We start from the raw sequence: 12379 nt of genomic DNA, 5'->3' as shown, positions 1-12379 counted from the left end.
AATAAAACAGGGAAGAAAAGCAGCTCTTAAAAACTAGGATTGCAAGAACTTGGCTGAACTCAAGCTACAACACGTGTGTTTCTGCCCCCTTTCGTGCTGCCTCTGACACCCGCCTGCACTGGCAGTAGCTACAACGTAAACTGCTCAGACTTTGGGGGGGGGGGGGGGGGGTAGGGTAGGGGGGTGTGAGGGTGGATGGGGACAGGTGAAATGGGGTGTCTGAATCCCTGGGCTGAGAGAAACACAACCCTTAAAGCTAATCACTTCCAAAGTGAACTTTCTCTGGTCTTGGCCTCCTTTCAGTACTGATAAAAAAATTATTTTATTCCAGTATAACTGGGTCCGATTATTACTTTTCTATAACCAAAATATTTATACCAGTGTCAAAGCCTTCTGTGGATGTAGTTGCATCAGTGCGTGCGTTCCTCCTATCAGGAGAGTTTTCTTCCTCTGCTCATAAGGGATTAGCTAAAACCATTTTACAGTGGCTGTATATCCTTAAGGCTATTGCCTGCGCTAGAGGGAGCAGAGAGTTTCCTTCCAGCGATGGAGCTGCAAGAGCACATCTCTCATGTTGGACAGTCCCTGCCCGTCCCCTTCCTTTCGGAGACACACACCTCGCTCCGACATACACCTCTTTAGAAATGACAGCACGTTTAGGTTTACCGAACAGGGGCATCACGCAAATTAATTAATTAGCATTTGTGAAGCACTGTGAAGATTTGAGGTGCTAAGTATTATTATTACTAATTTAATCTGCATCCCCATTCAGCCCTCAGCCTCTCCTGTGAAACTGCCAACAGTGATGCCAATTAGCAGTAATTGTTGTGGTGGTTTTGTGACAAGGCTATTTGCCAACTGGGAGTGAGGCAGAGACCACCAACTCATTTCCCGTGGACTGCCCCACAGCTTCCAACAGCAACAACTTCCAGGCACAACAACCTCCTCTCCACTCCGGCCAGAACCCTGGCAGTAGGACATCCTGTATCCCATTACCAGCTCTCCAGGGACACAGCCTGCAAGGCACATACAAAACTTTTAATTAGGGATAAACCAAGGCACCTTTATTTTTTAAACTCCTACACTAGTTCAGTACATGACCCGGCAACTGATGACGATGCTGCAATACCAAAATGCTAATCCGGAATAATTTCAGATTAAATTTTGCTCGTTCCCATCCATGCTCGCCAGAAATCACGATTTGATACACACACAAGCCTCACTGTGGTGGCAAACTGTAAAGGCAGCAGCAGGAAAAAGAAGGGAATCGACAGCGTAGGGTGCAGTAAATCTTGTACTTGGGAGAACTGTTAAAGAGTTTTAACATAAGCAAAGTGGTATATCTTTTTATCAACCGTCCACAGAGATTTGGAGGACTTTAAAGAGACACAAACAACTAACAGTATTCTGTAATCAATGCACAACATCTGAGCACCGAAACTTTAAATTATTTATATATTTTAAATACATCTAATTGAAAGGACAGCAACACATAAACTGTATGAATCATAGCCCTCTCAAGCAATTAGATTTGTTATCCCTGCAGACTGCAAACAGTACGTTGGCTTTTTATTCTAATGTGAATTCAATCCCTTGTCAGCTGCCCCACGCATGAGAATACACCTCCTCTCTTTCATCAGGAAAGATATCAACAGCAGGAAACTAGCCCTTCTTTCATCTCTGAGGCACCCACCCACCTTTCCAAAGGTTTTTCAACCAGGTGTGGAAATCTTTCTGAATCTGTGCTGAAAGATCCCTTAATTATTATGGCAAAGGAGGTAAATCCTTTGAGAGCACCATGCTCCAAGCAGTAGCCTTCTGGTGTTTACTCATCCAGTAGTTGCTTAATTTGACAGTATGTTAGAAGAGCTTATAAGAAACTCTTTAGACTTTTATTGTACGGGCACGAAACTCTTATGGAGAAGAGCTGCTTTTTCAGATGTCTTGTTATATAATTAAACAAGAAAGGAAAGGGGAAAAAAAAAAAAAAAAGCAAGCTGCCTCTCTGGCACAAACATTACACAGTGCTCAACCTGCCAGCATATTGCATCAGATTCCCACTGCAAGGCCAATTCGCAGCAGCTGAGTAGCCAAACCCCTGACTGTTATCTCCCGCTAACCTACTTCACACTCAGAAGGCAGTAAAGTAGGACTGTTTATTGCGTCTTCCTTCCTGAGGAGCTGCTCACTCCACCAGGATTAGTGGGGGTTTGAGCTTGCAATTAGGCTGGAGGCCTCACAAGCATTAGAAAATGTATTTTCAAAAAAATTTAAAAACATCTAACTCTACTGTATGCTACTCGGTAAGTAAACTCCAGGTCTCTGTGACTCCGTGATCAGGCCTGTCGAGGTTCTGACGCTGATGACTGCTATTTTATTACGTTCCTAGGCATGCTTTGAAACCCTGCAGAAAAGGGGGATTAATTTACCCATCATCGAGTGCTTATCAAGGAAGTCCCCCGAGACTTGCAGGAAAGAGACCACACAAACAGGCCTTTGCTCACAGGTCTCCTCACCTGAACACCTGGCCGAGGCCCCCTGACTCTCTTGCACCGAGTGGCGGCTTTTTTTTTTTCCCATGACAGAGATCCGCTCCCAGATAGGACACTATTCTTTACAGCAGAGGCCCACCCCAACAACGGGAACAGGGGTTTATGCGCTCCCCACTGAAGCAGCCTATCGCATGCACTTCACAAGGGGAAATTAAACTTCTTTCCACTATTTGCAGCAATCCAGAAAACAAAAGGTCCAGCAGTCCTGAATTCAACGCGATAAGATACGTGACCTTTTACACCGCAGAAATAAGAGCCCGCTCCAAACCGAGCGAGTCAATAGGGAGACTCCTGTTGATTTCAAAGGGCTTTTGGATCCGGCCTGAAAATACAAACCTCGCTGCGCATTCGGACACTGCTCCACAATGCACTTCCAAACAAAACTATATTTAGATTCAATGGGAATTCTGTAGATCATACAGGAACTCTTTGAATGAAAATGAAGGTCAGTAGGGTTTGGCTTCCTCTTCAGACCCTCCCCCCCATTCTTGCAAACATCCAGATAAGCATTGTTTAGAAAACAATACCTTACTTCCAAATGTTATCAAAAACCCAACACACGTTTTGTGTGCCCTGAAACAGAATCTCAGGGTCTTCTGTTGCATTTTGCCCCGTCAAGCTAATCCTCGGGATCTCTTCAGGTGCCTAGGCAAGCCTCTGTATTGAGACTCTGTTTTTTTCACCTGTATCACCTTTTAGAAGTTTTGTTTCATGTGCCCTCACTAAAGGAAAGGGAACAAGAACAATAAAGACCGCCGATGTGCGGAAAACGGGCGCGGAAAGGAAGAACTGTGCGGACAACTACAACACACTCCAATAAAGCTGCACATGCGTCAAAGGTTGGAAACCTCCGGCATCCCCATGCACCTTCTCCATTCACTACCGATACGAAGGGCCGCTGTGAAGCACAAACCGGAGAAAAATGACCCAGCCCCGGCTCGCCTGAGTGCCACTAAGGACAGGAACGAGCCCATCGGCCAGGGAGGTGCGCTCAGGCACCCAGAGGGCGAAACCCCAGCAAACCCATCCCGCTCAAAGTTTCCTCCAGCGCCACAAACACGAGCGTGTGATTTCCAGCTGCGTTTTACGGGCTCCTCCTAAGGAGGAGCTGAACCGCTGCCACCGGCAGCTTCTCGCAGGAAGGATGAAGGCGCTGCAAAGCCCAGCCGAGGCACCGAGCCGGCATCCCCGCAACGGTGTCACCGGGGCTGGGAAGCACAGGCCGGCGCCTCCCCCCCCCCCACCCCCCCCCCGCAGAACGGGACCGGGGAGCTCCTCTGGCACCGGGGCTCTCGGAGCCGCTCGGGGCTCGACCGACCGCGCGTCCCGGCCGGCACCCGCACGGCCCCTCGTCTGCTCTCCCGCTCCTCTTGCCCAACTCGCCGTTTTGGTTTTTAACTCCTTCTGGCAGCCGGTGACCGTAACGCGCAGTTTCGCTTTTTGATAAAGCCCGGGACGGGGAATCCTTGAACTTCTCAAGAACCCTCCTGGGTCGGAAAGCACCGGCTTCGCCGTCACGTTCTCCTCCCGAAGCCGCGGGGACGTACACCTGACCCCGCCCGGGCTGGGGGCCAGGCTCCCGCGGCCCCCGCCACCTCCCCCTCCCCCCCCCATCCCTCCCGCCACCGCCCGCCGGTGCTCGGCGCTGTACGGGCGGCGCGGGCGCAACTTACCGGCGGGGCGTTGGGCGGGCAGCCGCCGGCGGCCAGCCGCGCCGCCTGCCTCCTCAGCTCGGCCAGCTGGGCCTGGCAGCTCCGGCACCAGCCCCCGGCCGCCGCCCGCTCCAGGGGCCGCGGCTCGGCCCCCGCGGCGGCCCCCGCTCCCTCGGGCGGCGGGCGGCTGGCGCAGCGCTCCTCCTCGGCGGCGGCCGGCGGCCTCTTCCGCGGGGAGAGCTCCCGCGCCGCGCTCCCCTCCGCCACCTGCGGAGAGAGCAGAACTCAGCGCCGCGGATCGCGGAGGCAACGCGGCTCCCACCCCCCTCGCGGGGGAGGGAAAAAAAAAAAAAAAATAAGAAAGAAAGAAAGAAAAAAAAAAAAAAAAAAAAGCCCAAACGCGGGGAGGAGTGCCGTAACAACTTACCCCCGGCGCCCGGGGCTCAGGTCCCAGCCCCTTTCTGCCGGCGGCCGCGATCATGATAGCGGGGGATGCGCCCCTGCCCCGCGCCCCGCTCCGCTAGTGCGGACGGCGCGGTGCCCGGCGGCGCGGGCGGCCCGCGGCGCCCATGGCGGGGCGGGGGTCGGGGGTCGGGGGGTGCCAACAGTGAGCTCGCCGGTTCCCCGCCGTCCGGGCTGCCGCGCTAGGTGATGTTGCCTCCCATGTTGAGAAGGGAGTGAAGTTTGGGTTGGGAGAGGGAGGCGGAGTGAGCTCCCCACGGCGGCACGGGGAAGGACCCGGAGTACGGGAACACGTCGGGAAGAAAAAAAAAAAAAGCTGCAAAAAGTGCTCGGAGGGCAGGGGAGGAGGGGCTGGGCGGGGGCGGGTGGGGTGGGGTAAGCGGGGCGGGGGAGCCTCGGCAAGGGCGGGCTGGGGTTTAGGTTTGGGGTTGGGGGGGGGGGGGAAGATGCCATTTCCCAGTGACCCGACGGGATCGTCCCAAACCGGTGTGACTAAAGCGCGGACGCTCCCGCCGTTGCCTCCTTCACCCTCCGACACCCGGGTTCCTGGGGAGGGGGGCAAAAAGGGCCGGGCTGGGGGTGCCGGTCCCCCTGCGCAGCGCGGGGGCAAGAAAGCCGCACAGGCGTCGGGCCCTGCCGCGGGGGCTGTGGGTGCGGGCCACCTGCAAACGGGGCTCGGGGGACCGGCAGGGACCCGCTGCCCCCCCTCCGCCCCCGCCGCTGGCGCTCTCCCGCCTCCGCGGGCAGATGCGCGGTGTCGCGGGGCACAGCCCCCCCCGCCCGGGCCCGACTCCCCAGCCCCTCGGCGGGCGCGCTGGATGTCCGTACATGCGAAAATTGACCTGACAGATGGAGAAATTAACGTTCGCAGCTAATTGTCTACTCGGCTGCCGCTCCGGCTCGTATATTTAGCACTTTTGGGGTTTTTTCTTTTTGTCCCCAGAGAGAGGGATATGCGCCACTGTCTATCGCTACTCCCCCCGGCTGCCCGGTCCCGTTGCCCCCCGCGGCGGGCGGCGGTGGGCAGGGGCCGAGCCGGGACGTGGCCGGGCCCCGCGGGGCGCAGCCCGGCCGCCGCCGCCGCCGTCCCTGTGACCAGAGCGCCACCTGCCGGCGCCGCCGCGGGGCCACACGCGGGAGCCCCCGCTCCCACCCGGGACGGAGCCGCCGCCGCAACCGGCACCCCGCGGGGGAGCGGCGGCGGCGGCGGCTTCTTCCCCCGGCCGTGCCAAACGCGGCTCCTTGTCTCCTTCCCCGCCACCGCGCGGGTGGGTGCTGGTGGCACCGGACCGTGGGGTGGGGTCTGCGGTGATGTGAGCAGCGCCGAGCACAAAGAGTGGGGAAAAACATATATATGGAGGGGGGGAATCCCCCACCCCCCAAGAGGCACCTTCCCCAGCCGCTTAAACTTTCCTGGCTCTCCCGAGCAAGTGTCTGAAGCGCACACACCCCCCGCCGCCCCCCGCCCCAAATGGGTGCATGCCCCGGGGGAGGGCTGGGGCCATGTGCGCCCGGGCAGAGCCTCTGGGGGCACTGCGGCCGCTGCCCCCGCCTGCCCGCCCGCCTGGAGCCCCAGAAAAGTTTGGCCGGGGAGGGGAAGAGGAGAGACGGGGTCGGGGTCGGGGGGAGCGCTGGCTGTTGCCCGGGGGCTGCCGTGTGCCCCTCTCAGGGGCGGGGGGAAAGCGGGGCTGGCACAGACTCATGCACCCGGGCGGTGCGCCCCGGCTTCCTTCTCTCGCCTGCTCGGGGCTCTGCGGGTCTCCGGAAACTTGCTCCGAAATTTCATGTGCCCGAATAACGGCTGCAAAACCCTCCCGCGGCTCCAAGTCTCGGGTTGGACGGGGCGGGGGGGGGGTAAAGGGGTGTGCTCCCCGGCCGGCGCTGGGGCTGAGGGCTGAGCCGCGCTGCCGGGCTGAGCCCCCTCCTTTCCTTATTAATAAAAAAAAAAAAAAAAAAAAAAAAAAAAAAAAAACCTCCTGGAAATACCGGGACGCGGTGCTCCCCCTCCCCATTTGAAGCCGGGGGCTCACAAGGCACCGCGGTGCCCGGCGGGGCGCCCCGGCAGCGGGTCGGGCGGCGCCGTCCCCCCCCGCGCCGCTCCGCGCTGCTCCGCGCCGCTCCGCGGAGCCGCCAGGACTGTTCGTGGTGCTGAAACCCGACCCGGCGCGGCCGCCGCCAACTTCGCTCCTCCAAGTTTGCCACCCCCTTCCCGTGAACCGGCCCGGGGCAGGACAGGCAGCCGGACACCCCCACACACCGGCCCCCAGCCCCCCCCCCGGGGCCGGGGCAAGGTCCCCTTACCTTGGCTTTCCTCCGCAGGAGGTGGCTGGTGAAGCCGAAGATGATCTCCGAGTCCAAGCACAAGGCTCCTATCTCCAGCAGGCTGGGGTTTTTCCTCGTGGCGTTGGAGGCATCGGGCGATTTTTGAAAAGCCATAGTTTGGGGTTGGAAATATCCGGCTCCCTGAGCGGAGGCGATGTATTTGTATACACACACAGAGAGGGAAAAAAAAAAAAAAAAAAAAAAAAAAGAAAAGAAAAAGGGATAAAATAGCAAACACCTCCCACCCCTTAAAAAAAGAAGGGAAAAAAAAAAAAAAAAGGAAGAAAAAAAGCCAGGCGCGGGTGAGTTACTCCTTCATCTGCCAGGATGCGCGCTGCCGGGGTGAGGTAGCCAGCAGCCGGGCAGCCCCACCAGCCTCCCTGCCTCTCTCCGCCTCTCTCCGCCGCTCTCCCTCCCGTTTTATCCCCCCTTCCAGCGCACCTTGCCTGACGAGCGAGCGCGGGTGCGGGCCCCGCTCAGCGCCCCGCCGGCGCCGCGGCCGGGGCCGCCGCTGCGCTGGGTGCGCGGGGCCGGCAGCGCCCAGCTCCCCCGCCGCCGGCCATCAGCTCGCCGAGCGAGGGGGCTCCCACCGCCCGCTGGCCAGGAGCCCGCACTGCGAGCCTCCTGCCTCCCCCCATCCACTGCTGGGTGGGTTTAGTGGCTGGGTTGGTTGGTTGGTTGTGGTGGGTTGTTTTTTTTTTTTTTTTTTTTTCCCTCCTCCTTCTCCTCCTCCTCCTCCGGGGTGAGCGCAAGGAGGGAAAAGCTGACAGTGAAGTCAGTTTAGGAGGGGAAAAAGACACGCACACAAAAAAAAAAAAAAAAAAAAAAAAAAAAGAGAGGAAGGAGAACAGGAAAACAAAAAAAGAGGAAGGAAAAAAAAAAAAAAAAAAAAAAAAAGACAAGCCCGAGGGAGCAGAAGTGAAGCACTTTCCGGAAGGGATCCGGCCTTTCACTCCCCTGAAAAGCTCCCCCCTCTTTTTTTCCTTCTGCTAAATTTTATTTGCCGTGGGAGAGGACGGCAGGAGGGAGCGAGCTCCTCCTCATCGAGGGGGCCGAGAAACAGGTCCCTGACAGCAGCCCCGGGGAGAGGGCAGCCCTCCCCGCAGGCTGCCTCTCCGGCCGCCCCCCTCCACCACAGCACTGCCGTCCCCCGCGTGCGCGTGTGCCCACGCGTGTCCCAGCCTGGGGGCCGGGGCAGAGCTTTTGGATCGGGGCTCCACGCCGAGGCGAGGCGAGGCCCGGCCCGTCGGGGCGGGCAGGATGGATCGGGCTCCCCGGCACAGCGGGGGAGGGGGCTGGGGGCAGAGCGCTAATCCCTTCCCGTGTACTTTCCCGCTAAACAAATAATTCACCCCCTGACAAAAGCATTATCCCGCTTCATAACGCCTGCAGTGAAAGTGAGTTCAATAATCTGTTTAGCCGGGCTCGGCGGGGGAGCGCCGGCAGCCCTCCCTGCCCGGACACTGAGCGCTGCCCGGGCGGGAGTGGGCAGCCGCGGCCGGTCCCACTCTTCCCACCCGCAACTGCTCCCTGGGCGGGACTGGGGTCCTGCCCCCCCCAGGCTGGCCTCGGCCGGGGGCCGGCACGTTGGGGGGGGGGGGGGGGGGAGCTGCGTGGCCGTGGGTGCTGTGGGGGGAGCAGGGAGGGAGGAAGAGTGGGAAGGGGGAGGGAAGGAGGGAAGAAGGGATGGAGGTGAGGAGCAGGGAGGGAGGGAGGAGAAGAGAAGAGAAGAGAAGAGAAGAGAAGAGAAGAGAAGAGAAGAGAAGAGAGAAGAGAAGAGAAGAGAAGAGAAGAGAAGAGAAGAGAAGAGAAGAGAAGAGAAGAGAAGAGAAAAGAGAGAAAAGAGAGGAAAGAGAGAAGAGAGAAGAGGTCTTAAGTTTCTATGGCCACAAAAGGACATCATAGCTCATCTTTATTCTGAATTTACTAGGTCGCCTGTTCTGGGCTTCCAGCTAATGATGAGCCTGTGTGTTAGATGAAGGAGGTGGGTTAGTGGGTGGCTCTGTATGATGGAGGTGGAATACAGGTGTCACCGCAGGTACAGGAGAGGTGCTGGGAGGGAGGAGAGGAGGATGGGAATGGTGAGGTTCTTACAGCAAAGGTGAGAGGATTTGTTTGGCTCCTTATTGCATCCGTTCTTGATGTAGACATCTCAGACCAGAGATGTGCCAGCGTGTGAGCTTGTCCCTGAACCCGCCTGGGAATGGATTCTGCAGGGACCCAGCCCCTGTGCCACCTTTCACAGCCTCATCCTCTCACCCCCCCACCCCTATCCCAGCCTCCTGCCTCCCTGTGCACCACTTTGCATGCAAAGTCTTCCACCACCCTCCCCTGCACAGGTGGGATATTCCCCTGGCCCAGAAGATCCCCGTGCTTGGAAGGTGCCGCATTACCAAGGGGGTGGGAAGAAGAGGGTGAAGGAGAGGGCAGAAGGAAAATGGTGGTATGGACATCAGCCATCCACGTGAAGAGTGTCCCACACAGGCCCTCAGCCCAGGTGCTCAGCATGAGGTAGAACAGTGCCCATCAGCAGAACGCAAAGCATCAAATGTCATTTCCCATGCACTGGGGAAAGAGGTTTGGAAACATCCAAGGGCAGCGACAAACACGGCCAGGCCAGGGAGGCCCGTTGCCCGCTTTGGAGATGGCCTGAGGCACCTGTCCCCATCTCCCCACATCTTCAGCCCAACCCAAGTTAAGCACTCACATTGCGCTGGTCTGGCCCCAAGGAGAGACCAGCTCTTCCCTCTCCCCAGGCCACCCCCAGCCCACCAGGTCTCCCTTCCCCACCACAGTTTGCCCCTCTTCCCAGGCTCTTGGCAAGGATACTAGGAAAGTCTAGGTCTAAAACATGCCCTGAATGTCAGGCACCGAGGGTCCCTGTGCAACCCCAACCTCACCCCTAATCCTGGAAAGTCTCTCTTCAATCACCCCTATTAAAGCAAATATCTCCCCACCCCACAGCCCTCAGGTGTCTTGCCGATAAACAAGCTGAAGGGAAAGTTATTACCTTTTATTCATGGTGTCTAAACTAAAGTAAAACATCAACGGGGTGACTGTACATAATAATAGACTAGATAAAGTCCATTTTTCTTGGGCCCTCTGAAAGCGATCCCCGAGCATTAAAACGGGTCTCTTAATAAATATCTTATCTCCCCGCCACAGAGCCCTGCCTGCAGATAACCAGCCAGCCATTACTGTACCTCTGAAATAACCCCATTTCCATCAGGGCCTCTTCAAACAGGCTCCTCTTTAAAGACCCCCTCCTTCCCTGAGGGGAGGCGGGGGAGGCTTGAACCTCCCTGGGTGGGGGGGAGCCAGCAAGGGGCAGGGAATTTCATCCAAGTCCCCAAGCAGGGTGGGGGGTTAGTGCATTGCAATGCATTCCCTTCCATAAGTAACCACAGAGCAAGGCTTTCCCTCTGCAAGCCAAAAGCCTAAATCCATCCTCCATGCGCCCTGCATTGGGGCGAGCAGTGCTGGGGTCCTACAGTCTTGCTCCCCTGGGCCAGCTCTGCAAGCAGAGAGAATGTTGGGCAGGAGAGCAGGGACACAGCAGGCAGCTGCCACCTCCTCGGGGGAAAAGGCCTTCCCAGCGTGCGCATCCCAGCTGCAAGGTGGTGCTGTACAGGTTGCACTGGACTCCTTTATTAATACACCATACAGGTGATAGTGGATTTATTAAGTATATTGCTGTGATTTCACATTTAATTTACTAAGAATACAATGGTTTGGGCTAGAGGACCCAAGGGAAATCTAGGCAACAGTGAGCAAAAATCCATGAAATTCAATGTAGCACACTAATCATGGAGGCATTATAGTATTAATTGCTATAATGATATACTTCTAATCCTATCTTACACCGCACCACATAATTTCATTGGGAAAGAGAGGAAAGGAATTAAATTTAGTTCAATACAGGCAAGCGTGTAACTTAATAGAGTAGTTTGACTTCTGCACACTCGCGGCTTTAGGGCTAATGTCACGCAATGCGGTCTGCAGCGGAGAAGAAGGATGGCAGGAGACTTTTGACACCCTCACCGAAATCTGGAAGCAATATGGAAAAGTGTTAGATTTCTGCTTTTCAAGAGGCAACCCGGCCATATAAAGGATAATTAGAATTCGTTGTAAAGATGATTTATCATGTCTATCATTGTGCTTGAAAAGGCTAGGTCACCCATGAATGCTGATGAAATTTCAAAGATCTACTCCCCAAGGACTTTCCGCATCTGCTGCCCTCTGAGATGGGGAAATAGCCCAGGGCAAGCTTCTCATTAATACCGCAGGAAAATATAAGCATTTTGTCCGACATAACATTTTTCTTCAGTATAATACCTGACACGACCAGACCTTTAAATAACGTGGTAATAGGGCTCACTTTAAAGTTCATGTACCTGGTGTCGTGTGTCCCCCCCCCCTTCACCCACACCCCCCGCCCCGGTTTCAGCTGGGTAGTAGCTCTCTAACAAGGCAGCGTTTCGACGCAAAACACACTTTCTCCCGTAACAAATATTGCGTGAGGTGGGCGGAGGTGGTAAAAGTAGCTTTTGATCTTGTTTGTATAATATGCAAAAGGACATCAAAGCGAGGGAAGAGGGGGAGGGAGAGAAAGGAAAGCAAGGCAGGAATAGCCCTAGACACTGGAACACCAAATAGCTCATGAATAGCTAAATAAAACATAATTAGGAAAACACGATAAATTAGTGGTTCTTTAAAGAGATAGACGGCGGAGCGAGCTGGGATCGCGGCCAGGGGAGGCGGGCACGTCCCGTTTCAAAGCCGGCCCCGGGGGCAGCCCAAGCGCAGCCCAAACCTCGGAGGGGGGACGGGAAAGCCCCGCGGGCACCTCCCGGCAGAACCCCGCGAAGACATTCCCCCCCCCCCCCCCCCGCTACCCCGGGAGGCGGCTTTCCCCGGCCCCGGCCCGCCCGGGGACCCCCCCGGGGGCCGCGGGGCAGCGGGCACCGGCGGTGGGAAGCTGGGCGGTGGTGGGGGTAGCGCTCCGGGGGGGGTTGGGGGGGGTCCAGACCCGCTCCCCGGGGCGGGGTAAAGGGGAGCTGGTTTTCCCGCGGGGCGCGGCAGGTTTCGGGGTGTTCCCGGGCGCTGCCCACCCCGGGCAGCGGGTGGGGGGGGACGGGGGGGGGACGGGGGGGGCGTTCTGGGAGCCGCGGGGGCGCCTGTTTATTTGGGGTTGGTTTGTTTGTTTGTTTGCTGTGTGGCCTCTCCTTTATTTTGATCAGGCCCTGTTGCCGGCGCTGGGTTTAATTGATTTGCGGGGCGGGCAGTTGGGACCATCAAGGGAAACTTCAGCCCTTGCAGGCTGCGGGGAAAATAACGATCGTTATCGGCGAAACCGGCGTGAAAAAGCAAACAACAGCCTTCCCCCCCACC

The 12379-nt window shown here is 57.0% G+C and overlaps 1 protein-coding gene across 4 annotated transcripts in view; it reads right to left on the bottom strand.

The window, feature by feature from the left end:
* Positions 1-7102, bottom strand: part of KIF26A (kinesin family member 26A) — a 102448-nt gene extending 95346 nt beyond the window's left edge. For 2 of the 4 annotated variants that reach the window (XM_049828340.1, XM_049828341.1), the window contains exons 1-2: positions 4632-4922; positions 4226-4471 (exon numbers count right to left, since the gene is read on the bottom strand). In XM_049828340.1, coding sequence (XP_049684297.1) covers positions 4226-4471; positions 4632-4685 — 300 coding nt within the window. In that variant the 5' untranslated portion in view covers positions 4686-4922. Of the gene's footprint in view, positions 1-4225; positions 4472-4631; positions 4923-6967 lie in introns of those variants that run through there. The other 2 variants (XM_049828342.1, XM_049828343.1) reach the window with 2 other exon arrangements.
* Between the last annotated feature and the right edge of the window lie 5277 nt (positions 7103-12379).

The sequence above is a fragment of the Accipiter gentilis genome, chromosome 25, assembly GCF_929443795.1.
Source record: "Accipiter gentilis chromosome 25, bAccGen1.1, whole genome shotgun sequence".
Classification (NCBI taxonomy): domain Eukaryota; kingdom Metazoa; phylum Chordata; class Aves; order Accipitriformes; family Accipitridae; genus Astur; species Astur gentilis.
This window is presented reverse-complemented; position numbering and strand designations above follow the sequence as displayed.